The sequence below is a fragment of the Lagopus muta genome, chromosome 15 (genome assembly GCF_023343835.1).
Source record: "Lagopus muta isolate bLagMut1 chromosome 15, bLagMut1 primary, whole genome shotgun sequence".
NCBI classification, from domain to species: Eukaryota; Metazoa; Chordata; class Aves; order Galliformes; family Phasianidae; genus Lagopus; species Lagopus muta.
Genome location: NC_064447.1, coordinates 8,765,505 through 8,792,495, shown reverse-complemented (window position 1 = coordinate 8,792,495; position 26,991 = coordinate 8,765,505). Strand labels below are relative to the sequence as shown.

The 26,991-nt window shown below is 54.8% G+C and overlaps 1 protein-coding gene across 4 annotated transcripts; it reads left to right on the top strand.

Moving 5' to 3' along the window:
* Positions 1 to 4,987: 4,987 nt before the first annotated feature.
* On the top strand, positions 4,988 to 25,499 carry LOC125700661 (Grid2 interacting protein). Of its 4 annotated transcripts, XM_048961682.1 has the most exons (21): positions 4,988 to 5,085; positions 7,711 to 7,965; positions 9,322 to 9,407; positions 9,621 to 9,690; positions 10,490 to 10,584; positions 11,769 to 11,952; positions 13,995 to 14,149; positions 15,712 to 15,813; positions 16,572 to 16,669; positions 17,086 to 17,203; positions 17,297 to 17,622; positions 17,730 to 18,143; positions 18,916 to 19,003; positions 19,887 to 19,964; positions 20,584 to 20,780; positions 21,163 to 21,318; positions 22,096 to 22,182; positions 22,347 to 22,476; positions 23,121 to 23,239; positions 23,394 to 23,558; positions 23,738 to 25,499. In XM_048961682.1, exons 1-21 carry the CDS (start codon positions 5,051 to 5,053, stop codon positions 23,807 to 23,809), a joined length of 3,030 nt encoding a protein of 1,009 aa, XP_048817639.1. In that variant the 5' UTR covers positions 4,988 to 5,050; the 3' UTR covers positions 23,810 to 25,499. The 4 variants fall into 4 exon arrangements, with proteins under 4 accessions (XP_048817639.1, XP_048817636.1, XP_048817637.1 ...); XM_048961679.1 differs by having other exon boundaries at positions 17,086 to 17,622; positions 19,875 to 19,964; XM_048961680.1 differs by having other exon boundaries at positions 16,569 to 16,669; positions 17,086 to 17,622.
* The last annotated feature ends 1,492 nt before the right edge of the window (positions 25,500 to 26,991 follow it).

Sequence of the window (26,991 nt, the reverse complement as noted above, 5' to 3'; positions counted from 1 at the left end):
GCGCTGAAGCAGTACGCAGCCGAGCGGAGGGTGGAGTGCTTGGCCTGTGCCCTGTGCATGCTGCTCACCCAGGAGTCCCACCAGCACCTCATCGACAGCATCAGGTACTGCCTGGCTGATATCACCTATGCCATCAGCCTGCCTGGCAGGGCTGTGGGGGCAGGGGGCTCTGCGCAGGGCTGGGGGCCAGCTCCCACATCCTGGGCTGCCATGGTACTGCTCTGCTGGGGGTCCCTACGGTCCCCAGCACCTCTTGTGCCTTGGCACTGTGTCTGTGTTATGGGTACCTGAGCATGCAACTGCACTGCTGTGCTGATCTCGTTGTGTCCAAGGATGGGGACAGGGCCAGGGACAGCACGCGGGCACGTGGCAGGGATTACAGCCAGGCTGAGACAGTAGCCATTAGGGAATCAGGTCTCCATCTGGCCCCGCTCTGGGCCTGGCTTTCCAATTCCTGCTTTAATCAGTGGAATTGCGAGATATTACCGTTACCATAACAACATCCCTGTTCCAGGGTATCTGCCTTGCTCTTGAGGACCTGAAGTGGGAGAGTGAGTGCCTCTGAAACCAGGAACCCCTGGCACCTCCAGATCAGACCCCACTGAGGTACCCTCAGAGGGGCACCAGGAACCACCACCTGGAGAATTTTATGGCTTTTTATTTTCCCTACAGAGGGGACTGCAGGAAGTTTTTCCATTGCCCTCCAGACCCAAGCCCCTCTGCCATGGGCACACTTTCCCTGGGGCATCCCCATCCCAGCAGTGGTCTGCTGTCCCCATCCCGAGGTGTTTTTCCCCCCCGTTCCATGTGTGAGGTTGGCAGTGGGGCTGGGGCAGGATGCGTGGCGAATCGGGCAGCTCATCTCAGTTTAATGAAAATGAAATATTTAGCTTAGGGGAAAGATTTACCGTCTAATCTTGATGAAATGAATTGAAGGGAAAAAAAGTTGCTTTGGAAACAATGTTTCCCAGCTGAGGATGTATTGGTGGGAGCTGCATGCAGCTCTGTGTTTGCTGTTTGTACAGAACATGAGCTGCTTACCCCGGAGTCCAGCATCAAGCAGGTTTGCTGCTGAGCAAGAGCTTTTAGTGCTTTTAATAACTCACTCAAAGGTGCTGAGAAGCTCCTGTGTGTGCTGGATGTGTAGGATGCTGAGAACGTATTTGGGTTATTTCCACAGGGCTCAGGGCTCAGCCCCATGGCAGAGGTGCCCCAGACCCCCATGGCTGTGCAACCCCCCCAGTGCCCACAGCCCTACAAAGCAGGTGGGGAAACAGTGAGACCAACCCTTTCCATAGCATGGGGCAGGTGAGAGCAGTGCTCATGGGCAGGAAGGGAGGATGTTGGGGGGTGATGTGAGGGATGCTGGGGGTTCCCAGTGCTCCCCATGCCATCAGCCCTGTGTTCCAGCAGACCAGCTGAGCCCTGCATCAGTGTGCAGGGTGGCAGCAGTGACAGTGACCCACGGGGGATGACTGTGTGGCCGTGCAGAGCTAAGCAGCAAGCACATCCCTAGTGCTGGTCTGATTGGATCTCTCCTGCAGCGCCGTGTTTATTCTGGGACCCGGCTGCCACTCTCCTCCTTCCCCACGCATCCCCCTGCCCAGCTCCGTGCTGCTGTGCAGTGTAACCCAAGACCCCCAGGCTCAGCACAACGCTGGGACCTGGGGCTGCAAGCAGCGCTCCTCCTCCTGCTGTCCTCAGGCTGAGCTTTTTCGAGTTGCTTTTTTTTTTTCCCTCTTCAGCTCAAATGGATTTCATCCCATTTGCCCAGAATTAAGCTCCCGCAGATTTTAATTTGCTGACATTTTCTTCATCCGTTGGGTTGTGGATAGCAGGGATAATGCACGTGCTGCGCCGGGTCCTCCCTGTGCGCAGATCCCCTGCCCATATGGTTGGTGGCTGTAGTAAAAGTGCACAATTGTAGTTCTGCTCAGGAATGATGAACAGCAGCGGCGCGGGGGGAAGATGAGCTGCCTCGGGTGAGTAACAACGGACCCTTCCTGGGATCCTAGGGGGGCCGGGAGGGGAACGGTTGGAAAGCTGCTTAATTCCGGGATCTAGCACTGCAAAAAGGAGATATGTGAAAAGTTAATCAACTCTTAGCAGCCGTAGTGCATCAGAGCTGCCAGTGCCAGAGGCTCTGTGGGGTGGGGGAGAGGGAGATCTCTTCTCACTTTGTGCCCCTCTGTCACCTGCGGGCACCAGAGCCCAGCTGTGACCCAGGGGTTCATTCTTCTTCTCCTCATATCTGCCCCACATGGGATGTAGGGGGCAGCTGTGGGTCCTGGGGTTCAGCTCTTCTTCCTGGGATGTCTCCAGCCCAGGCAGAGCTGTGGTTCAGGCAGGGAATTGCTCTGACTCTGCTCTGGGCACCTTGCAGTGCCAGGGTTGTTGACACAAAGACAAGTGATGCAGACAGGATCCTTGCTGCATTTCAGAGGTTAGGAGCTCACTGAACACCGTGTTCCCCTTGCTGTCTGCTGTGCCCTGTGCCTTTCCTCCCACACCAGCAGTGTCCCAGTATCCATGTCAGTGCTGTTTCAGCTCACAGCAGTGGCACTGAGGTTTGAAACATGTTTCAAACAGATGGACAACAGAACTGTGGAGCTCTGAGCACAGATCTCCATTCCCCCCATTGACCTTCAGTGTTCTAAAAGTTGTGCATGCCACTCCAGCTCCGATGCCCTGCGCACAGGCACCGTCCCATTAACCTGGATGCGATTAGCAGGACATACCCATATGCTGGTGCACACCCCAGGTGCAAGAACCCATCGGGTTTTCAGGCTGCTGCGTGCCATGGGGCTCCTGTAAGTCCTTCTGCTGTGCTTTGTTGCAAGGAGAGCACAGTGAATGCAGTTTGTTCCTTCCCAGCCCCTGCTGAGGGGCACCAGGCAGCCCAGTGTCACTCTTGGTGCTGCAGTTCTGCCTGCAGCCCCTTTGATCCCCAATGCAGACAACACTGCTGCCTGCTGGGGATTCTCTCATCTCAGAGAAATTCCATTGAGCTCATTTTAATAACAGTCCCAAGACAATCTATTTGTCCCAGCTTGTTTTTCACAGCAATAACATCACTCAGCTTCTCCCCATATTAAAATGCTGAGGCCATCTGTGGCCACCTCTGGATGAGAAATTTCATTTTATCCACCAGGGTTTTAAACAGGACGCACCGTGCTGCTGCCATGCCTGCCCCCTTCCCCAAGACTGCATGCCCTCACGGACAGCTCGTGCTCTGGTTGGGGCTGGGGCACCACTGGTGCATGGTGCAGCAGTGCTGTGCTGCTCTGCAGGGTAGAACTGCCACAAAGTGGGCAGCAGGAGGTGATTGAAGGAGAGGAGGTGGCTCTCATCTGCTTCCATTTAAAAAAATCCCTACTCTGATAGCTGGACACGTGTCCTACGGCCCAAACAGGAGTTAGGGAGAAAATGTGCCACCAGTGGGGCACCAGTTGGGAGGGAAGTTCTGTTGGTTGCAGTCAAGTTCAAATGGGCCAAAAGGTCGTGGTGCAAAATCTCCTGTTAAGGAACTAATTTGGTTTGACAAATCAAGCTGCTCTGTAATGCATTGCCTGCATTCACACCACCGCCGATGTGCAACTTCAGTTTTGTAAAGCAGCTCTGTGACCTGAGGTGCGCTCGGGATCTCAAACAGATCACAGAAAATGGTTTCTGCTGTTCCTACACCGAAGTACACAGCAGTCATCAGCAGTTCCCTGGGGTGGGACCTGGCTGGGAGGGGCTGTGTGGCTCTGTGGTGAGGAAGGGCCCCATTCCCTCTAATGACTCTGCGGGCACATCTGCGGCACATCTGCGGCCCGATGAGCGATTATCGACCATCGGCTGCGGGGACGGGGAGACAGCCCTGTGTGCACAGAAAATCCATGGTGGGAATGCACCGCTCTGTGCTCGGGGGCAGCCACGGCCATCCCCCAGCTGCGTGTGTGCTGCAGGGTGCAGGGTGACCCGGCTGTCCTGGTGTCACAGCACTGAGCACTATGGAGATATTGGGGGAGAGATGTGGGGAGCCGGGGGGGAGAAGTAGGTGAGCTCTGAGATCTGTGGGATGCCATAACTCCTGTTGGATGGGTGAAGTTTTCTGTCTCAGAACCATGTGACATTGGGCACTGCAGCTTGCTCTTGGGGCAGAGGTGTTTTCTGGCCTGCGAGCCATTGGTGTGGCACAGTTTAGACATAATCCCAGTGTTGCTCAGTGTTTTCATCCTCCCTGGGATGTGCTTTCTGCACTAGGGATGCAGTCAAGATCTGCTCTTTGATAGCTGTTTTGAGGCAAAGCCATACATTTTTCATTTTTTTCTCCTTTGCTGCCTGGAGATTCTCTCGCTTCTTTAGCTCCAAAAGCCTCACATCCTCTGTATCAAACGCCGTGTTTCAAGACGGTGGCATTTAAAATAGAGGATTTTATCTTCTATCCTTGCTTCCAAGAGTGGCTGTGGCACCCCAGGGGGAAGCAGGGCTCCACAGTGCTCTACATGTGCAGGAGAGCTGAGGTTCGGGTCCTGGTGCTGCTGCTAGGCCCATGGCTGCAGGGATGGGTCCAGTGGGTGCAGTGTGCAAGCAGCACTGAACCCGCGCAATCTTGCCTTTAAGGTTTCTCACCCATTACGGCAGCATGTAATTTAAACAGAAGCACTTAGAAGTCAACTAATTAGCACCAGCGAGGCATCCCTCCGGAGTTCGGCGCGAAGCCGTGCCCTCCTTTCTGTGCAGCGTCCTTCCCAGAGAGATCCAGCTAGAAATCACACATACTGCAGGGTTAGGGAAAGCAAAAAGGCTTCAGAGCCGAGTTTTGGGGCAGCGCTGGCACTGGGGAGAAGGCAGAGTGAAACCAGCGTTGGGCACAGCGCGGGGCGAGAAGCAGGCACAGGGCTGTGCCCATCTGTCCGCTCTCTGCGTGCACGGCGGGTGCCAGGGCAGTGCCCGCTGGCACCGTGCGGGGCTGGAGCCGGCGTCGTGGGCGTGAGCCGGGGCTGAGCCTCAGCTGCATGCGGAGCTGAAGCGTCTCCTTTTGTTCCCGCTGCACCTTGGACAAATGGGGAAGGACCGGAGCTTCTCTCGGCATTTTCGGTACGTCTGCACTCCGTGCTGTGCCTGAGGGTTGGTGCACGGTGTGGGGCTTGTGCTCCTGCGGTGTCCCCACGATGCACGGCGGTGCGAGGGGACCCCGCTGCCAGGGGTACGAGGAGCCAGGGAACGTGGGGCGAAGCTTAAAGGAACGCTGGGGCCGGGGGCTGGGAATTGCACATCAGGGTCTGCTTTGGCTCTGTGCACACAACGCACAGATGGGTTGGGGTGCTGTGGGGTGCAGAGCTTGTGGCTGGGTGTTGTAACCGGATGGTGCCTGTGGTGAGGGCACTGAGCTGTGCGTGCTGTGGAGCGTGGCACAGGGCTCAGCACCCACCACAGCTCCTGGGAGGCACCGCCTGGGTTGCGGGGTGGGTGCTGGGCTGCGGGGCAGGAGGGAGTCCCTCTCAGGTGCAGTGGGAATATCCATTAGGAAATAAGCTGCAAATGAGCTCTCTGTGGGTTTTAAAGAATGAGACGGACAAAGGCTGAGCTGTGCCAAGCACGCTGTACCCAAGTGAGCATCAGAGCAGCTGGGGACAGGCAGGACAGGCTCTGCCGGCCGCGTTTCCTGGCCTTGTGGGAGCACATGGCCCTTGGGGACATCTCCTGGCCTGGAAAATGCCCTCAATTTGTATTGATTCAGACTTAGTTCTGATGAAGGTGTCCTGGTATGACAGAGAAGGGCTGGCAGTGCTCTGCAGGGCTGGGTGCTGGCAGTCACCGTGCCCAGGGCTGGGGGAACCTCAGCCACCTGCACTCCAACAGGGAATGCGGGCAGTGCTGACAGAGCACAGGAGGAAGAGAAGGAAGTCAGGTCAGTGCTGGTGTCACATCAGCCAACGCCACTCATGTGCTGCCTGGATGGTGGGTCACTTGTTAAGGACAGATCTGAGCGCTCACCACATTGCATGCCATTGAAGCTCTAAAATACCTCCCTGCAGGTCTCTGAGAAGTGCTGTGCCCATCCTAAGGATGCTCTGCAAAGGGTTTTGGAAGAAGAAAATCTTTTGTGCACTTATTAGAATTATTATTACTATCATTAAGCTCCTCTCCCTGATAGCACCAAGTTTCACTGCTAGCACTGAGTCAGTCCATAAAAAAAGGAGTCTCTGGGCCTGCTTTGAGCTCGTGCTGTGTTGCTGCTCCGTTCTCCTTTCTGCCAGCCCACAGGCAAAGGAACCACCCCGGCAAAGTGGGGCAGCCCTGCGGGAAGCTGTGGGACCGATCTCATTCATCCAGCTGAAATGAGAGCAGAGCATCTCTGCCCTTGGGAGGGAAGTGGGGCTCAGCCTGGCCCCAGCCCCTGCCGCCTGCCTGCAGCTGGGGAGCTGCTTATTAGCAGCATTGCACTCATTTCTCACTGCATTTCTCATTGTTGCCTCATCACAGATTGGCTGTGAATCGTGCTGGTGTGTTCACTAATTTTAAATTATCTCCTGGCACTATGTGTGAACATCTGTCGGCCTTGGGACCAGGTGAGCTCTGCCTGCTCTGGCCCAGCAGGAGGGCACGGGCTGCGCCATTGGGCTCAGCTTTTCCCTGGGTGCAAACAGCTGTGTCCTGGTCTCAGAGGTTTGGGATCTGTGCTCCTTCTCCAGCTCCATCCTTGTTTTCAGATTCTTTTAGAGAAGATACCCCAGGGTTGAGGACCCCCCAGTACTCCCAGTCCAGATCTTTTCAGATGCTGTCTGCATCCTGCTGTGAATCAAAGCCACTCCATAACATGCAGTCCTGAGGTGCAGGGTAGTGACACCACATCCCTGCTCCCTGGTAACGTAGAGAGCATGTCCATGAGATGAGGTGTGTGCAGTAAAGAGAGGTGCCAGCGGTGCTGCATATGGAGCGGGCACAGCTGCAGCAGTGAGATGCAGTTTGGGTGCAACAGTTAGAGTTGCTATAGAAACATCGTGAGATAACATCTCCAGAAGCCCCTAAATGTGCAAATGGAAAAGGTGGGAGGAGATGAATGGGGTGTCAGTGTTTCACAGCTGTGATGGGAAAAGGAAAAAAGAGAGGAAGGAAAGGCATCTCCATGTGTTGCAGTGCGGGAGGTGTGTGACACCCCAGACAAGAGCTGCAGGGATGGGCAGGGGGGACGTGGGCAGGGAGGGCCATGCAGGGACAATAAGCACCTCAATGGGGCCCTGCAGTGTGTGAGTCTGCCAGGGTCCTTGGAGCACCTGTAACAGGGATGAAGGCAGAGAGAGGTCTTCTCTGTAGAGCTGGCTGCTGGGCCATAATCGGGTGAAAAACAACTGATGCAAGGCTTGAGCTGCACCTTGCCATTGGCCCAGCAGGACTAGCAGCTAATAGGGTCTGGGATGGGGCATCAAGGAGGAATGGAGCTGTTGCGATTGGTCTCTGCATAATGCTGTGCTGCAGAGAGCTCCGACCTTCTCACCCCAAGGAGCTGTGCATGGGACAGGGCAGGAGATGCAGCCAGCATCCATGGTGTCCCCTTGTATCCTTGGCATCCTGTGTTCCTGGTGCTCACAGGCAGTGCTGAGGCTGAGGGCACACAAGGGACTGGAATTCTCCTTTTCCGGGCACTGCTGGATGCAGAGCTCTGTGCCATCACCCCCTCAGTCCCATCCTCACTCTCTGCTCTCCTTGCCCCTTTTCCAGGATTTTCATCCCCAAAAAACACCGGCAGCGCTTCGATGAGGTGGTGTCACAGAGCCTGATCAGCAAGCTGTGCCGCTCCAAGAGTGAACAGCACAGCAACCGCCTGCGGCGCAGCCGGAGCGAGGACCACCAGGAGAGGCTGCTCGTGTCCACCCGCGCCAGCTCTGTGCCCCGCAGCCACGAGGAGCTCAGCAAGAGCCTGCGGAAAACCACCTCGCTCATCACCAGCAATGTGGCCTCAGGGGCTGCGCGCAGGTAATACGGCTCCTGGGTGCTGCCTGGGTGCGTTTGGTGTGGATGGCAGCATGGGGGAGATGCTGGGAATGGGGATGTCTTCTGTGCACAGGATGGGTGAAATCCTCCTGGGATGAGGCTGAGCGCAGACCCTTTTTGCTTGAAGGGTGGGCAAGTTTGCACTCCGTGTCCCAGATCTAGGTCACCTTTTCTGTCCCCTTGCTGTTGCAAAGGTGTGTGTGGAGGTGAGCTGGCACTCAGAGGCTTGAAGGGATGGTGGCATGCTGGGTGGGTTGCAGGATGCCTGGGCACGTCAGCTGGGGTGCGGGATGCTTGGCCGCTCTGATGGCCCGCACTGCCAAGCGCACAGCAGGCTGTGCACGTCTCCCTGCCCTGCCCCAGCGGTGTCTGGGTGCCAGGCAGCAGCAGCAGGAGGAAGGCAGGACATGGCTGCGCAGGGGATTAACCCACTTCCCGCTGCCCAGATGGCCAGACCCCTGCAGCTCATAGCGTGGAGCTGCCCTGCTGTGCTGGCGCTGACTGCCGCTGTGCTCCCAGCCTCATCTCACAGACAAGCAGAGTGGGACAGGGTCTGTTGGGGGGCAGGGACTGCTCCTGGGAAGGCCCTGTGCCACTGTGGTTGCTCCGAATCATTCTCCTGCCTCCATCTGTTACCCTCAGGGTGTTTGGCCACAGCACACCTCCCTGTGAGGAAAATTTGTTGCTATGACTTTTCCAAAATTCAGTTCCAACACATTTTTCTCCCTGCCAGTGTAAAACTGGTCTCTATAGTGGTTTCCTGGTTGTGAATGGTCTTGGTGCTGTCACTTTCCCCAGGAAGCTCTCATCTCTTCCTGATGCTCTTTCCAACATTTCCTCACTGGATTTCACTTTTTTCTCATCAGTCTTTGGGCTCTTTGCCCCCATTCTCTCTTATTCTATGTAATGTATTACAGCCTGTGCTTCACTTTAAAAACATATTTGATTTGGAGCCCTGGGCTGTGTTTTTATGAGTGCAGTAATTAATAGAGTATCAGTCAATGCTCACAGGCTCTGTTCCTTCAGCTCCCATCTCCAGCATTCCCATCTCCCCTGTGCTGCAACCTTCATGTTAATGTACATTCAGCCTTAGCTTGCAAAAGCTGTAACTGGATCTAAAGGCTCCAGCAGAGACCCTGTGCTCAGTGGCCACAGTGGCAGCACGCTGTCCTCGTCCCAGGGATCAGCAAGGGGTGTCCCTTTGGAAGGCATCAAAGGGACTCGGTGAGCAGCGCAGGAGGTACCCAGACAGAGGGGCTCCAGTGGGGCTGGGGAAGGAAACAAAAGCCCAACGTTTGTTGTGTTCTGATGTCACATTTGTTTTTTTTCTGCCTGCAGGACGGTGCGAGTTTATAAAGGCAACAAAAGCTTTGGCTTCACGCTGCGCGGACATGCACCAGTGTGGATCGAGTCCGTTCTGCCAGGTAAGAATCCTGCTGGCCACCAGGCTCAGACCAACCCAGCTATCTATGGCGTGAAACAGAAGTGCTAAGTGTATGTTGCTTGCTAGAAAATAGCTAAGGAGCTTTACAAGGCTGCAGGGTCCCTGCTCTGGGGCACAGAAGGCATGGAAGGGATGGGACAGACCCCAGCCCAGGGGCAGCAGCTGCAGCCCCACTCCTTCCCTCTGCCTGCAGGAAGTCCGGCTGAGAAGGCTGCACTCAAACCTGGAGACCGAATCCTATTTCTTAATGGCCTGGACATGAGGTAAGTGGCTCCTGGAAGGAGTGTGCTGCTGTGGGAGGGGGCGCAGCGGTGTTCATTACTAACCCTCATAGAATAGAAGCCAGAGATGAGCATCCTTCAGAGCTATCTGCTGTGGGATGTGAGGGATGTCACCCCACATAGACACCTCCTGTGATATTTTTCCATGAAAACTGAGTATCAGAGGAATATTTCAGCCTGGCCTTGCTTGTCCTTTTACATCACTGGTGCTGTGGCAGCAGCCTGTATTTCACCAGGTTGGGCTTTCTGCAAGGAAAAGCAAGAGCAAAGGGTTAGGATGGACTACAAGATAAGAGAGAGTGATGAATATTTAAAGGTTAAACATCTGATGCTGCTGCTGGCAGTGCTCAGGCTCTCACATTTCAGCTGATCCAGCAAACTGTTGGCTGATGCAGCAGCTCCAGAACAGAGCATACCCACCTAGAGGCTGTTCTCTGAGCCCACATTGCAGTGGCAGTGCCCCAGGTCAACCCGTGCCCTTCGCAGGGATGTATTTATCATCCACTTCACATCCTCTCCATGCAGAGTTAGGACAGGCAGAGTCCCCCAGTGCTCTGGCCTACATGTGAAGTTCACCTGCTGGGGCTGTAGATGCACACCCCACACCCATTGCTCACTGTGGATGCACACTCCATGCCCATTGCTCACTGTGGCTGCGGTGATGCAGCGTGATCTCAGCTGAGATCCAGCAAGAGGAGAGCCAGGGAGCTGCAGCCAGGGCATGGTAGGGGCTGTCTGCAAGGAATGGGGTGGCCCTGACCCAGCTGTCTGTGCCCTGCAGGAACTGCTCTCATGACAAGGTGGTGTCGATGCTGCAGGGCAGCGGGGCGATGCCCACCTTGGTGGTGGAAGAGGGCATCGTCAATTTCTCCAGCGGTAAGTGTGCTGCAGAGGGGGTGCCCTGAGGGTCAGGAACCCCAGATTCAGGAGTTCCTAAACTCCCTGTGTGCATCGGGAGCTGCCAATGCCCGTGGGCTCAAGGCACTGAAGGTACTGGACGCTGCTCCCCACTACCTGCAGAGCTGCTCCTTGGCTTTCTGTGGCCAGGCTGAATCCTGGGCTTGGCTGCTGCCCAGCAGCTCATTGCACTGTGTGATCGTCCTTGGCAGCCCTTTCCAGTGTCCTTCATATGCAGTCTGTGCTGTGTACTTGACTGGAGTAATCCAACCCCGTGCATCCATAGTCGCTGTGCAGCTATCACGGCTGTGTGTGGACTGTGCTGTGCAGAACTGCTGACATGAATAATTCAGCTTGCTGCTGGGAGCGAGCTGGAGGGAGCAGGCGGTGCGTTGTGTCAGTGATTGCAGTGAGGTGCAGGAACATGGTCCTGCAGAACTCACAGTGCTGCATTCCCAATGCAGGGAGAGGGGCAGTGTGTTGTGGTGGTGCTGTTGTGTGATGCATAGGGCTGGGAACTGGTGACTGGATTGTCCGTCTGGTGCAGTGAGGGCTCCCTCGAGCCCTGTGCTATCCACTGCTTTGCATGTGCCCTAGAAACAACAGCAGGAGCCGCAGTGCTCATCAGTGCACAGCAGTGGCACTCAAAGCCCCATGAAAGAAGCCAAGGCAGGGTGACACAGTGAGTGGCCCTGTGTCAGTACCATTCCTGTCATCACACTGCTTCCCAGAGGCCAAAATCTGTCTTTTTTTTTTCCTGGGGTAACCACCCCTGCACCAGAACACCATGATTTGTGTTTCAGTGGAGCTGAGGTGCCTGTGCTCTAAGCTTTCCCGCATCAGAGGGATTTCAGCTGCCCAACAGAGGTGCAGCAGATGTGAGCAGTCTGGGCTTCAGGCAGGGATTGGGAACACAGGTATTGGCCCAAGAGACCCCGACAAGGCCAAGCAGACTGCATGCCATGCTCTCAGGCAGCTCAGTGCAGGCAGGGCAGTGCAGGACCCCCATATGCAGGTCACGGCTCTGCCATCTGCTTGGTTTTCAGGCTCCCGGGGGCACACAGCTGCCCCAGTGTCCTCCTGCCCTGTCCAGAGGATGGGCTATGAACTCAGCCAGCCCTCTGCCTGTTCAATTCTCTTTTCTCTCTGCCTGCGCCTTGCAGACTCTGACTCTGCCGACTCCCCGACCAGCTCCTCTGCGCTCACCTCCCTGCAGTGGGTGGCAGAGATCCTCCCCTCTAGCATCAAGATTCAAGGGAGGACCTTCAACCAGCAGCTGGAGCACCTGCTCACCCCACCTGAGCGCTGTACCATCTGCAAAGCACTGGAGAGCTTCTTCCAACATCGGTAACTTCTTAGCGGTGCCATTCCCTTAGCGCCAGTTCTGATGGCCACAGCAGGGACAGTCCTGCAGCAGCATAGCCCTCAGCCCGCAGGCTCAGAGCCAGGCTCAGCTGTCTGCTCTCTCCAGCTGTGCATTTTTCTCAGCATAAGAGCTGAGCAGGAACCCATCTCTCACTGGGTGTCCTGCCCGCGAACAGGGCAGCACGATCACCTCTGGTTCCCCTGCCATATGGTGACCTCATCCCCTGCAGCACTGGCTCTCTTGCTGCCTGGCAGTCCCCACAATGGCCGTAGGTTCTGTTCCACCTCTCTGATCTCACCGGGCTTCATTCCCAACTCCTTGCTCTTCTCAGCATTTCTCGGCAGCAGAACAGCTGCAGAGTCCTCATCCCACAGCTGTACCCAGCTGAAAACCAGCCTCAGGGTGTGTCATAGCAACCTGCTCTCTGCTCTTCATCTTCAGCCTTCCAGCAGGGACGTACCACCTCTCAGGGCACTGGGAGATATTCACTGCCCCTTCCCACAGCTCAGCACCTGCTCTGGGGATGTGCTGCTCAGAGCCAGGCAGATCCTGATGCTTTCATGTAGCACTTTGTTTCCATACAGACAGATAAGGATCTCAATCCTGTTTTGCAATGAAACGCAACAAACCCCTCTGTATTTAGGTCACTGGCAGCGATAAGCTCCCAAGGAGCATTGCTGGGGCTGCACCAACCTGATGTGATCAGAGTCGCACCCAGAGCTGCAGGTGCTGACTTGAGCTGCTGGAATCCCCCAGCGCCAGCTGAATGAATCCACTGGGGACCAGCAGTCAGCACACTGAGACGATAAAGCAGAAATCATTGCTTAGAATCCCCTGAGACAGCTCTGCTCCTGCAGGATTCCCTCTGCATGGTTGCAGCCTCTGGGACCTGCAGTGGGAGATAAGCCCAGGGGTTTTGTGCTTGGAAGAACCTGGATGGAATCTGAACACTCAAAACAAATTGCTCAGCCTTAGACAAAATCATCTTGCCTGTAGCTGCCCCAGTCCATCACCTAATCCATCAGCCTGCCCCAGCTGTGACCTGTATCTGCCCTGGTAAGGGCAGGTGAAATCCTCTACATGACATTTCTGCTGCTTGCAAATAGCAGCACTGCCCAGCAGTGAACACAGAAGGGAGTCAGGATGGTGGTGCCTTGTCTGGCATCATAGAAAAGGCAGAATACCCACATATAGAGAGCAGCTTAGCAGATAATCACTGTCATCTTTCAGCTCTCCCTCACACACCTGAGGGAGTTCAGTGATTAATATCAAGGCAACAGATTTGTTCCTATATACAAAGTCCTAAATACAAAGCTTTCTATATGGAGTTCTTGCTATTGCTTCTACATTAAGGCTGCAGTAGTTGCAGTGAACTTTAACCACTGCTTTCTGCGTGAGTTTCTCAGTAGAAAAACATCCTGACCTTAGCTGTGACCCAGCCTTGCTCAGCTGAGACCCACCACTTAGAGACCAGTCCCTCTGGGACTGCCTTCTTTCCCTGGGTGTTTCACTGTCCTCACCACTTCGGGCACTCAGCCCCATTATCCTGAGCAGACCCTGTACCACCTTCACCCCACACAGCATAGGACACAGCCCTCATCCCAGCTGCCCACACCTCAGGCCTTACCAGAGCACCTCTATGTCCTGGTGCTCATCCATCCATCCATCCATCCGTCCGTCCATCTATCCACCCACTATCCAACCACACAACCCATCCATGCTGCCCCATACACACACAGCCTCCCATAGCAGGCTTTATGGTCTAGCTGCCAGGTGCTGCCAGGCCCTGCAGATTGCTGTCCCTATCAGTCCCACTTGCACATCCCCAGTCCCCCACATCTCTCCCACCAGGATCTGTTCCTTGCCCACAGCTCTGCTTGTAGATGACCTGGGCGGCTCACACCAATGATGAGGCAATCCCAGCAGCTGAGCTGCAGGCAGATAGGGAGGTGCAAAGCTGTGTGCTGGGACTGTGCAGCTCAGAATGCACTCACTGCCCAGCCCTCTCTCTCCCATTTTGCAGGAACATTGACACTCTTATTGTGGATGTGTACCCGGTGCTGGACACACCAGCCAAGCAAGTCATTTGGCAGTTTATCTACCAGCTGCTGACGTACGAAGAGCAGGAGCACTGCCAGCAAAAGATTGCCAGGTTTCTTGGTTACAAGTCCTTGGCAGGTGAGAGGAAAGCTCCAGCTCCAGCAGGGATGTGCCCAGGGAGTGTGCACTGCTCAGTGCAGCTGCTGCTGTGCTCCAGCTCCTGCTAATAACTAGGGTTTGCTCTGTGAATGTTGGGCTGAAGGTTACTTCTTTTCCTTTTCTGTATAGTTTTGGAAGGGCAATTGCATTTTGAGAGCAAATGTGGTAGTGGTTCGGTTGCAGAGGTCTGGGTGCAAAGGGTGCCAGAAGCTCTCAGGCTGTTAGGAAGCTCCAAAAGGAATTGGTGCTTGAAGGGCAGTGTTCAGATAACAGGTGAATGAGCAGTGATGGCAGTGGGGTCTGTGAGATGCCCGCAGCCATGCACAGCACCTGCAGTGAGCACTCAGGATGAAGTCTCACCCCAATAGAGCTGGCTCGGAGCAGCCATGTGCTGCTGTCACCATCCCTTATTGCTGCAGCAGCACGCAGCTGTGCCTCGGTGGGATTATGGGCTTTGCACTCAGACAGCAGAAAGGGGAGGGCAAATTTGGGCTGAAACGTTTTAATCTTTGAATCTGAGCTTCTTAATTGCTTCCAAATTCTTCTACTCTCAGGCATTAGTGTTTTGATATGTTTATTTTAGAATCGGTGTCAGTAAAATGGCACGAAAGAGGTGCTGTGAGGAGAGAGGCTTTGGGGACAACATTGTGGTTTTAGCACAGCCTTTTCCCTCACAGGGGGAACAGCAGAGCAGTCCTGCTGCAAATACCCCTGCTATGCACTGATAGGGTATTTGCTCACCCAGTTTGCAGTCTCAGTTATCACTGCTTTGTTGTGTGTAGAATCGTGCCCCGGTGTACCTAACTGCTGTATGTTCCCAAGAACACAGATCCTAAAAATGGAGTTTATGAACTTCCGAAGATCTGGGGGGAAATTAATGTGTGTGCAGATGGCAGCTGTGTGCCAGGAGTGCCAATGTGTGCCCCCAGCCCTGGCAGAGGAGGATGGCACTCTGTCCCCCAGGAACCGTCCCCCTCTGCGAGCTGCTCCCTGGCTCCCACCCTGGCAGCGAGGGGCAGTCTGTGAGTGCTGCTTGTTTTGGTTCATGATGTGTGTCCATGTGTGGGAGCATGGCCAGAGATCCATGAATTTGGGGTGATTCTTCCTCCTGTCTTCTTCCAAACTCAGTGGCAGTCTCTGATGCCTGTGTCTATTGGTCTGTCTGAGCACCAGTCCATGGGACACGTCATACTGATGCTCCAGTATCCCCGTCCTGCTGTGAGTCTGAGCCTCTGAGCCATTCCACCACCAGAATGGTTCTCCAGGGCAGTGTTACAGCACTGCTCCCACTGCCCTGTGTCCCTCGAGGGCAGGTAGTTATTGCTGGACACCAATCCTGCTGGGAAAAGGAGCAATTCCAATTTTCCACTCTGTGCATCTGCATTTGCAACTCAGTCTGCTTCCTGGCAGCAGCTTGAGGATGGGGAAAGCCGAGAGCACAGCTGTTGCCGAAGGGCTGGGGGCAGCCCTGGTACAAACAGTGGGGCAAGGGGGGGTCTGGTGTGTCTGTGCATGTCTCACCACTGTGTTTCCTGCTGCAGCTGAGCCCGAGGCAGAGGAACGCTACCGCAGCTCAGTGCGAGGGGCATCGTTGTGCCGGAGCAGCCTCCGGACCAACCGCCCTGAGGAAGGAGGGGCTGCAGGTGGGTGCTGTGGGGCTGGGGTCCTGCAGACTGTGCCCAGGTGTTCTGGGCCACGCTGACATCCTGACACATCCTGACCTGGGCATAGCTGGTGGGAGGAGATGGAGCCTTTGGAAATCCATATTTATGAAAGTTAAGCAGTTCCAATAAGAAGCCTCTTAGGCTGATCCTGAACATTGTTTCCAGTCCCCTCTATTGCTCAGAAGTGAATTGCAAGGGTAAGCAGACCATGGGATTTGCAGTAATCAGAATCATTCCTCCCCTTCAGTGATGCGCATCTCCCCAGTGCTGCTGGTTCCCCCCTCTGGGGCATAGGCTGCAGCTTCCTGTGAGCTGTGTCAGACAGCACCAAGTTCATAGGCAGAACAGCATCTGTGAAACCACTGTGAGAAAAGCAGGTCAAAATGGCACTTTGTGACTATTGATGAAATCCATTCTTGGCTCAAACTGTTCCTCTTTTCAAAGGAAACCCCACATATCGCCCCTTGTCTGTCCTCCTGTGGTTGTCCAAACTCCTAAACGTGCACTGGATAAATGGCTCTTCTCTTTAATATCACTGTACATCTACAACCACAGCACAACCACAGCACTGCTCAGGTGCTGAGGATTCACAGGAAACTTCCAAACCTACCAGCATGGTGGCCAGAGAAATGCAAAATATTCTCATTTTATAACTGAGCACACAAATGTTCATGGGTCGGTGCTGTGGGGGCATGCACAGGACGGGCTGCTGAAGGTCTGTCTCTGTTTCCCAGCAGGGCAGAGTGACACCGTGGAGGTCCCGGTTCGCTTGATCCCCGGAGAGAGGCAGGCTGGCGATGGCACGTCTCTGCCAGAGACACCCAACCCCAAAATGGTGCGGGCACCACCTGCGGGCACCACTGCCCTGGAACACGGGATCTCTGCTCTCACAGGGAGCATCACCAGATCCCTTCCATGTAAACGTAGGAAAGCAGATAGAAGGGAGAGCAGGAGGGATGTGCAGCACTGCTGTCCATGCCTGGCAGCATCCCTGCCCCCGGGCTTTTCTCTGGGCAATCAGCTTGAATAACATGGGGGTCTGTCACAGCCCTGTGAGCCGGAGGCTGCTGAGTGGGGGAGCTCCAGAAAAGGTGAAGGAGCATCAGGTCAGGGTGGTGCAGTCTTCTACAGAGTGAGAGATGGGGGTGATTGAGTCCATGGTGGATGTCCTGTCCCCGGGATATCACAGGTCCCTGGGTGTGTCACAAGCCAGGCCTTGATTCCAGCAGCTCTTTGCCCTTTTTCCTCCAGATGTCGGCTGTCTATGCAGAACTGGAGAACCGCCTGCTGGGCAGCTTCTCCAGCAAGGTGGGCAATGCTGCTCTGCACCACGCATCGTCCCCAGCCCCCGACCCGGCGCATGCTGCAGGTAGCGCCCGATTTTCCTCAGCTCTGGAGAGAGGCAGACGTGGGGGGGTCTCCAGTGGCAGCAGGAACCGCCCGGCAGCGCCCTGTCCCGCAGGTGCCCGCAGATCAGGGGTGCCCGTCTCATGGCCAAGCGACCCGCTGGCCGCCCAGCAGTGCTACTACCGCCTGCACAGCAGCCTGCGGTCCCCGAGCAGCACCGAGTCCAATCCCTACGTCAGCCTGGACAGCAGCCCGGCCCCGTCCCCCCAGCACCGGCCCTACCCGCTCAGCCCGCTGTCGCGGCGCAAGAAGCTCTTCACCTTCTCCAGGCCGCCACGCAGCCGCGACACTGACCGCTTCCTGGATGCTCTCAGCGAGCAGCTGGGACACCGTGTGACCATCGTGGATGATTTCCTCACCCCCGAGAATGACTACGAGGAGGTGAGCGTGGTGCTGGAAATGCTCCATCAGCCTTTTCCCATGGGGGCTCAGAACATCCCACGATGGCTGATAGGAGCAACCTTCATCCGCTCCCCTCCTCCCCCCAGATGAGCTTCCACGATGACCAGGGCAGCTATGTCACCAACGACGTCAGCAGCAGCGAGTACATCAGCAGCAGTGATGAGGGCAGCTCCCTCACCTACTCCACGCTGTCGGACCACATCCCCCCACCTCCGCTCAGCCCCCCGCCCCCGCCGCCCCCCCTGCAGTTCCATGACCCCCAACCTGTCCCTGCCAAGGCCGAGCCCCCCAAGGCCAGCACCTCTTCTGCCCCCAAGCCCCTGGTGGGCCACCTGCACCCCGTTCCGCCTCCGCCTCCCCCCCCGCCTCCCCCACCTGTGCCCTGCGCCCCCCCCCTGCACCGGGGGCTGCTGCACCGCCGGAGTGAGACCAACCACATGAGTGTCAAGAGGCTGCGGTGGGAGCAGGTGGAGAACTCGGAGGGGACCATCTGGGGACAGGTATGGCCTGGGAGATGCAAGGGAGTCACAGGTTTATCAGTGGGGAACTGCAAATGTGGTTCACAGCATTGACAGGGAGAGCATGGAGAGCCCATGGGGGCAAAGAAGAAGCTAAGAGTGAGGCTCAGTGCAATAAACCTTTGGCACCACGGACTTGGGGCAATGAAAGGCTCTAGAGGTGGATTCAGGGCCCTGCAGGGTGCAGGCCTTGGTAACTCAGCCTCCAGCCTGATGGAGCTCAGCTCCCACCCATGATGTTAGCTGGATGGCAGCTCCAAACAGCTGGACAGGAGCTGTGGGATTGCTCTCCCATCCTGCATCCCAGCAGGCACGTCCCTCTGCCCTACACCATGGAGAATGAAATGTTTCTTCCCGGTGACTTTTGGATGCAAACAATTCCAGGCATCTCTGGAATTCAATGTTCTTTGTAAAGCAGCTGTTCCCCAGCAGCAGGTAGAGAGCAGCATGCTCTGTGGGGCTTCAGTGCAGGACAGGAGCTAAACAGATGTATGGGGCAAGGAGGCAGTGATGGATGGAAATGTGTCCTTCCATCTTCTCTAAAGAGAATGAGTAAATCCTGTGAGATGAGTGTAGAAGCACCTCCTTAGGCGATGAATGACTCCCCAGCTTTCTGCAGGGCATTGCTAGTATTATAAATGTCTTGTAAGAATAGTGCCATCAGCGTGGGATTTCCTGGGAACACAGATCTCCAGGTGGTGGTGGGGAGGGGGCACAGTGCCCAGGTTCCCACCTGCTCCTCCTCCTCCTGCAGCTCGGGGAGGACTCAGACTATGACAAGCTGAGCGACATGGTCAAATACCTCGACCTGGAGCTTCATTTCGGGACGCAGAAGCCAACCAGTAAGTGATAGAGCCCCTGGGCAGGTCCTGGGGTCAGCCTGAGAGGGGCACAGTGCTCCATGGTCACCAACCATTGCCTGATTCCGGCACCTGGAAGACAGCACCATTCACACACAGGGTGCTGGAGTGCTGGCACTGCAGACTATTAAGGTGAAGACCATTTCGCTGTCTCCCTTAATTCTCTTTGCTGCCGTTATCTGTTTTCTCTCTGCATTTCCGCCAGCCTGGGCAGCAGAGCTCTGCATTGTTCTGCTCCCAGCTGCCATGCTCAGTCAGCACCACGCCACCCTGTGTGCCAAAACTGCTCCTCATTGCCACCGCAGGCCTGGCTTCCAACCTGCAGCACACGTTGTACCCATCTGTGATGGGCTCTGCTTATTGCTGTCCACACACGTGTGTTGCCCGCACACTGGGACGCACCGCATCGCAGCTCTGCTGCTCCCGAAGCTCAGCCCTCAAACAGCTGTGAACACATTTCTCTGTCCATAGAGGGCACCACGAGTAACACTTTTCTGTTTATATATGTAATAACACACAGTAATGGCAGCAGGCGTGGGCAGAGCCGATCTCACGCGGGCAGGTTCCGATGGGATGGACTGTGGGAGGGGGATGCTATGTGACCCTTGCCAGGAGCTGTCATTTTGGGGATATTGCTAGGATTTTCTGTGTGTTTCACCTCTCGTTTTACCTTTTTCAGCTCCGAGTCCCCCATTCAGGAGATCTTTGAATCGCAGAATTCAAGGATTCCCGGAGCCATTGCTGTGTGCCAAGCATCAGTCCTCCTATCTCATTCATGGTTTCACTGTTTTCAGCAGTTTTCTTCCCGCTGGAGACAGCTGAGCCTGTCCTTACCCACGATTATATCTCTCAGTTTCTCTTCCAGAGCCAACTTTCATGCCTGAAACATTTAAAAAGAAAGACGTGGTTGAAATTTTGTCCCACAAAAAGGCCTACAACACATGTAAGTAAACACTGTGGTGAATGTACTCCCAAACAGGCCCAGAGCCCAGAGATGGGACCAGGGATGTAGAGAGCTGGAAAGGTAAAAGGAGGGAGGCTACATGAGCACCATCCCATGAGCACCATCCCAGCACAGCTCCCCTGGTCTGAGCTGCCCTTGTCACCCAGCAGAAGGCCCTGCAGACCTTGGCTCAGCCTGGGCAGCGGGCAGAGGAAGGGAAGGACAGGACGGAGATGGGATGTGACTCATTGGCCTGGGAAGAGCTTGCAGGGCTGTGGGCAGGGCTCAGCACCACATCTCAGGTGCTTGTGGTGGGGTGGGGGCATGGTGGGACCTGTGGGGTCCTGCTGTCCTGGTGTGGGGCCGGGCAGGGGCTCAGGGCACGGTGCCCTGCTGCACTGGAGACGTGCATGCAAAGCAGCGCAACAGTCTGACCGGGGGCTGCGGGAGACAGCGATGCCCCAGGACTCCCTACAGCCTCTGCAGTGCCTTGGGGAGTGGAAAGCCCCCCCCGCTCTGAGCACAGATCTGTGCCATCTTGGGCACAAGGCTAAGTCCACGCTTCTCGGCCATGCCAAACATCCTGCCTGCCGTGCCACTGACTGCATCCTCCCTGCAGCCATCCTGATCGCCCACCTGAAGCTCTCACACATGGAACTGCGTCAGATCCTCATGACGATGGAGACGGACCGCCTGGAGCCTTCCCACATCAAGCAGCTCCTGCTGTACGCCCCGGATGGGGAAGAGGTGCAGCGCTTCCAGAGCTACAAGGAGAACCCCGGCAAGCTGAGCGAGCCTGACCAGTTCGTGCTGCAGGTGCCTGCTGGAGGGAGGTGCACTGTGCAGCATCCAGGTCATCCCACTGAGTGCTGCAGGGAAGGAGAACAGGGCAGAAAACACGCAGGGCTGTGATGCTGGGGGGGAGGCTGGGGGCACCCACCACAGGGACCGTGTGAGTGGTTCCTGGGAGCTGGCAGCATTGGATGTCCCATGGCCAAAACGTGCCTCATTTTTTTGCTGCACACTAAGGAGTGACTTTGCCCAGCTCTGGCTTACTTTCTGTTGACCTGTGGGCATTGCTATAACACTCACTTTCCTATAGCATGATGCCATTTTTAAGTACAGGGGAAAATTTCAATCTTCTAGGAGGGTCTGTGGTTCAAGGACAGGAGTAATTTCCTCCTCCTTTTGCTCTCAGATGCTGTCAGTACCAGAGTACAAGATCCGACTGCGCAGCCTTCACTTTAAGACCACTCTGCAGGAGAAGACGGAGGAGATCAAAGCGAGCTATGAATGTATTTGCAAGGCCTCTCTGGAGCTGAAAAGTAGCAAGAAGCTGGCAAAGATCCTGGAGGTCAGAAGCAGCCCTGCTGTGGGGAGCAGCCCTTGGTGACCCCAGGGCTGGGCATGCTTTGCCATGCTCAGATGAGCTCAATGAGCTGCCCCAAATGATGGTGAACTCCCTCAGCTTTGCTTTTAAAAAAAAGTCAGGTGGGGTGAATGAGGATACAGTGTGACAAAAGGCATTTCCAGATGAGAGATGAATTGCCATGGGCTCCTGGCCAGTGACCCCCAGCACCTCACTAAGTGCTGGGGAGGAGATGCTGGTTGCATGGTAACAAAGAGCAAGCAGGGATCCAGAGCCCCAGCCTGGGCTCCAGGTGTTCTGAGGTCCTGTCCCTGCAGTGCCTCAGTGCTCCAGAGCCATAGTGTGAAGAGTCAGATCCTTAGGGAGGGGAACAGCTCTGCTGGATTGCTGCTTTCTCTTTAAAGATCCTGTTAAAGATCCACACATAACATCTGCAAAAGGTTTTTAGGAGGGGAAGGATTTACTGGGCAGGGGGACATTCCTTACCCTGCAGACAGGGAGAGCTCAGCAGCCTCCAGAATTAACTTTGATCCTGCAAGGGATGCTGCTGAGAGACAAAATCCTATGGTGCTGAAAGTGGCAAAGGCACTGATCCAGACCAGGCCCAAGTGGTGCAGGGAGGGAAGGTGCTCCTGGACAGTGCTAAAGTAAGCTGAATTTATTGAACATCCATCTGACCCAAAAGCAGGCACCAAAAGAGATGGGCACCAAAGCAGATGGGCACTGCCTGTGCTGCTCAGTCACTGTGGTTTCTCTTTGCAGTTTGTGCTGGCCATGGGAAACTACCTGAACAACGGGCAGCCCAAGACCAGCAAAACGACAGGCTTCAAAATCAACTTCCTCACAGAGGTAAGGACACAGAGCTTACTTTTCCTCACGCAGGAGGCAGCAGTGCCAGCAGCAATGCAATGAGAGATGGGCAGCACGGAGGAGCCTCTGTGCAGCCAGAGCTGCTGGGTGCTTCCCAGACCCATTCTGCATAGGGCCTACTTCCTTGCTTTGCTTTGCTGCAGCTGAACACAACCAAGACCGTTGATGGGAAATCCACCTTCCTGCACATCCTTGCCAAATCTCTCAGCCAACACTTCCCAGAGCTTCTGGGCTTTGCCAAGGATCTTCCCACAGTGCCGCTCGCTGCCAAAGGTAATGGAACACAAACACATGTTGGAGCATCTACACAGCCTCATGGTTCACTGTGGGTGTAGGGGATAGGGTTTGGTGAATGGTTGGGTATTGGATTGGCCACGAGCTGCTCACCATTGGCACAAGCCGGGAGGAATGGTGCTGAGTGAGAGAAGGAGGATGCAAAAGCATGAGGTTAGCAGCAGGGAGGTCCCAGCTGACCCATGCTGATGACTGCTGGCTATGTATGCTGTACGTCCACAGTCCAACCACAGGTACAGCCCAGGCTGAGGATCACAGGGCTCAGTGAGCTGCCATAAAGAAATCACAAAGATCTTAGGGTCACCCTCTGCATGCTGGCACATGGGATGACTGCAGGCAACCATTGGGGTCCTCCTGGCACTCCATCCCCTCCTGGGTGGCAAGCAAATTCCCCTGGGAATTGGTGCTGGAGGGGATAAATAAAGATAACTCAGCCCCAGAGGTGCAAGTTTTCCCTTGATGAAGGTCTGTACTGGAAGCTTTCCCAGCTGGATTTTGCATGTGGCCTTGCTGCTGTTTAAACCCCACGGACAAGGCAGGGAAGAAGGAGATGTGCAGTGCCTGAGTTGGCAGCAGGAGGCAGCCAGAGCTGGGGAACATTGCCCACTCCTCTTCTTCTGCAGTGAACCAGAGAACACTGACAGCCGACCTGAAGGACCTTCACACCACTGTCACTGACATCCAGATGGCCTGCCACAGCATGCCAGCCACCGCCGAGGACCGATTTGCTATCGTGATGACCGTATCCTTCTGTAAAAGAGGCAAGTCCCCAGCACACTTGCTGCCCTCCAGTAAAACCATTTAGTGGCCGCTGTCCTGCCTGGTAGCCATTAGAAGTGGTGATGTCCATGCCAGGCCCCAGTCTGGGTTGTTTTCCTTTACGCCATCCCTCACAGTCCTTCCTGGAGAGCGCGCAGCCCGCCATGCGCTCACTGGACGACCTGCAGCACAGGGCCATGGAGGAGTTCAGCAAGGTGCTGTCTTTCTTTGGGGAAGACTCCAAAATGACAACTTCAGAAGCTTTCTTCGGCATTTTTGCAGAATTCATGAGCAAGTTTGAGGTGAGTTGTATTTTTCAAAGGCAGTCAGAAAAGGGTTTCTTTGCAGCAGCAGCAAGCAGCAAAATGGACATTTTTCCAACACCCAATAAGTTTGAAGCTGGTGCCCGATGCAGGGGGGGGGACATTCTGCAGTGCTCCCCACCTCACCTGATTCTTTGCTATTTGCTCTCTCCCCACAGCGGGCACTCACGGATGTGCAGGTTGGAGACAGCCAGCGCAGCCCCAGGATGACATCCCCCCTTGCCTGGTGACAACATGAGGCGCAAGGATTCGTTGCCAATGAAGTGCAATTTGCTCCCATTGAGTTTGGTTGTAAATAGGCTGCTGCCACCTGCCACCATCGAGCAGAACCGCAGGGGCCGGGGCAGCCTGGATGCTGAGCACACGTGTGGATGGCTGCAGATGGAGACGAGGCTGAGACACTGGTGCACAAAGGGAAACCCTGTGCTGGTTTGATGGCATCCTTCTTAGCGTCATTCATTTCTAGTGTATCACAGAATCAAGGATTGCAGACACATCTGGGTGAAACCCCGCTGCCCTGTGTTCCCATGGCACACACTGCTGGCACCAGGGCTCACTGGAGCCCTGTCACTCATCCCCACAACCACGTTCTGTGTGGTTGTGCAATGTCCCAGCCTCTCATGCAGGGTGTGTCCCCAGTGTTCCCCTTGCAGGTGCAGAGCCCTGGTGCCAGGTGCCCAAGCTGGAAGCACCAGGGATGGGGTACACTGTGCAGCAATGCTGTGGCGATGGGAAGAAATGAGACCTTGCAGAACCCCAGTGACACAATATGTAGTCCTAAATGAAGATCCAGGCTGGTTTTGCCCAGCTGCTCAGGGGAGCAAGAAAAGCCCCACAGCCCTTCCTGGCCATCAGCTTTGCATAAGAGTTTGTCAGTGACTGACAGAAATCTTCCCAGTAATCTGACATCATCAGCACTAGACTTATCCGAACTCACCAGGAGCCAGGGATCCCTGAGCATTTTGGCGCCTCCTTGGAAAGCACAAAATCTTTGGTAGCTTAAAAATGAACGGGAGCCCTCTGATGCCCTGGTACTGCCCTGAGAGCAGCAGAGAGCAGCCAGAAGCACCCCGTGCCTTCTGGAACCCGCTCCCAGGGCTTGGGGATGTACAATGACTTGAGCAGTCCGTGCAGGCTGTCTCAGGGGCCTGATGCACACCCATCCTGCAGCAGCGGCTGTTTGCTGTAATCAAGGCAATTCCCCGCCAGATGTCCCTGGACAAAGGGCTAGCAGCACCCTGCAGTCCGTGCACGTGCCTCCAGACCACGCAGCGCCCGCCAGCTTTGCGGCACAACACCGCAGTGCGTTACACAGCGAGGCTCTGCTCGGTGCACAGCGCAGCCACTGCTGTGTGCATCCCACCCACCTGAGCCCCCCACTCGCTGACGCCTAGGTGACCCCCCCATGCCGATGCCAGAGTGAGAGCTCTTACTGTGCTGAAACACACTGTTACCAACCTGTGCATTATTTATGGGAGACCTTATAACCCTCAAATCTTCTGTTTTCAATACTTTTTTTTAACCCTTCTCCCCACGTGTTTTTGGTTTATACAGCTGTAAGTGCCAGGCGGTTCCCAGCCTCGTGCTGTCAGAGCTCTTCTGTCCCCCAGTGATGGTGCAGTGCAATGCGCACCCATCTGCACTTCATGGTTTGGATGTTCTCACTGCATTCAGGTTTTGGTTTTTGGTTTTGTTTTTTTTTTGTAAAAATGTATTAAAAATTCAAACCGCTGGAGGTTATTATGCAACCATCATTAAAAATGTGAAAGTGCTGTAAATAGATTTTGCTACGTGTTGTAACTTTCCAGGATAGCTAGAGCCCCGGCCTCCTTGGTGTTTTTATGTGAATATTTTCAAATTTCAAAACCCAGAACTTCTGAGATACGGTTCTATCATTTGATAATGGGACTGTGTGTATTCATGGTTCAGTATCTACCTGATGCCTATGTGCTGTTCCCAAAATAAAGCTGCTGCCTTCTGCCTCCTGGCTGCATGTACATCTCTGCTCTGTTGAAAACTGCTTTGTACAACAGCTGCAGATGGAGGTGAGAGGAATTCTGCATTTGGCACTTGTGTGGCTGCACACCTCGCTATCAGTCCCTTGACCTGCACTGGGGAGGTGCATCATCTGACCCTGCTGGTATGGGGAAAGTTACTGCAGCCATGTAGAAAAGAGTTATTTGTGAGCAGAATTCAAGCCAGTACGATGAATATCAGCAGCAAATTCTTAAAATAGTAGGGATTTTTTTCTGCAGCCTTCAGAAGAAAACAGCTGTGTGTGTGAGAGCCAGTGAATTGTTCCCCTCTGAAAAGGAATTCCTGGCTGCAGCTGAGGCAATGTCCTTGGGGCAATTTATCTCTCTTTATGCCACCAGCAGAGATAGGGGCTGGTCTGCTATCAGATCTCCTAGTTGCAGTTTAGCTTGTTTACAGCGGCCTGCTCCATGGCAGCTGCTCCCTGGGGGCTCTGCACAGAGCTGGCACCAACCTGTGGGCAGAAGTCAATCCTGGGCACATACACACGCCATGCCAACAGCCTGGTGTTCCTTTAGCTGCCCCTGCAAACCGCTACAGATCGTGTCCCATAGGCAGACGTTGAGTCTGAGCCTCAGCAACACTTGCCATGTGCTCTTTGGTTTCACTCTGATAACTCCATGTGTTAAGCAATCCTTTCCCAGCCCCATGCAGCAGGTGGGAACTCCCAGCCCTGCCCAGCCCATCCTCAGCACCACAACCTTGGCCGTGGGTCACCTTCTTGGGGAGTGTGTCCTAGGAAAGGATCCAGCTACCAGGCAGCCCTGAGGTGACCCCAGGCTGCACTTCACATGCGGGAATGCCCAGGGGGTTACACTCTTTCCTGCAAGAAATGGGGAGGATATTAAAAATAAAATAAAATAAAATAAAATAAAATAAAATAAAATAAAATAAAATAAAATAAAATAAAATAAAAAGAGTTGCTTCAGCAAAGCCATGGTGAAGTCCTGGCCACAGCTCCAGCTGGAAGACTGGCTGGGATGAACTACCACCAGGATGACCAGATGATCTCCAGAGGTCCCTTCCGACTCTGTGACGTTTCCAAGCCACGCTGGAACATGTCTGAACGAGTCTCCTCTGTGCATTGTTAGAAGTGCCCTAAGCTGTGCTTTTTTTCCTGGACCCTGAGAGCTGCCAAAAGGACAAACTGAAGTTTCAGCTACGGAGGGGAAGGGCTGGAAGTCAGAAAGTATCACAGCTTGGAGGTAGCACAGGGCACCCAGGTGCTCGGCTCACGGCTCCCAAGGTTCTGTGTTGTTCTAACACAATTTAGGAAATCCTGGCATTTCCACATTCTAGCAGATCAAACAAAAGCACCTCCAGCCACAAGATTGGTTACATCCATCAGTGTGATCTGATCTAAAAAACAGGTTTTCCT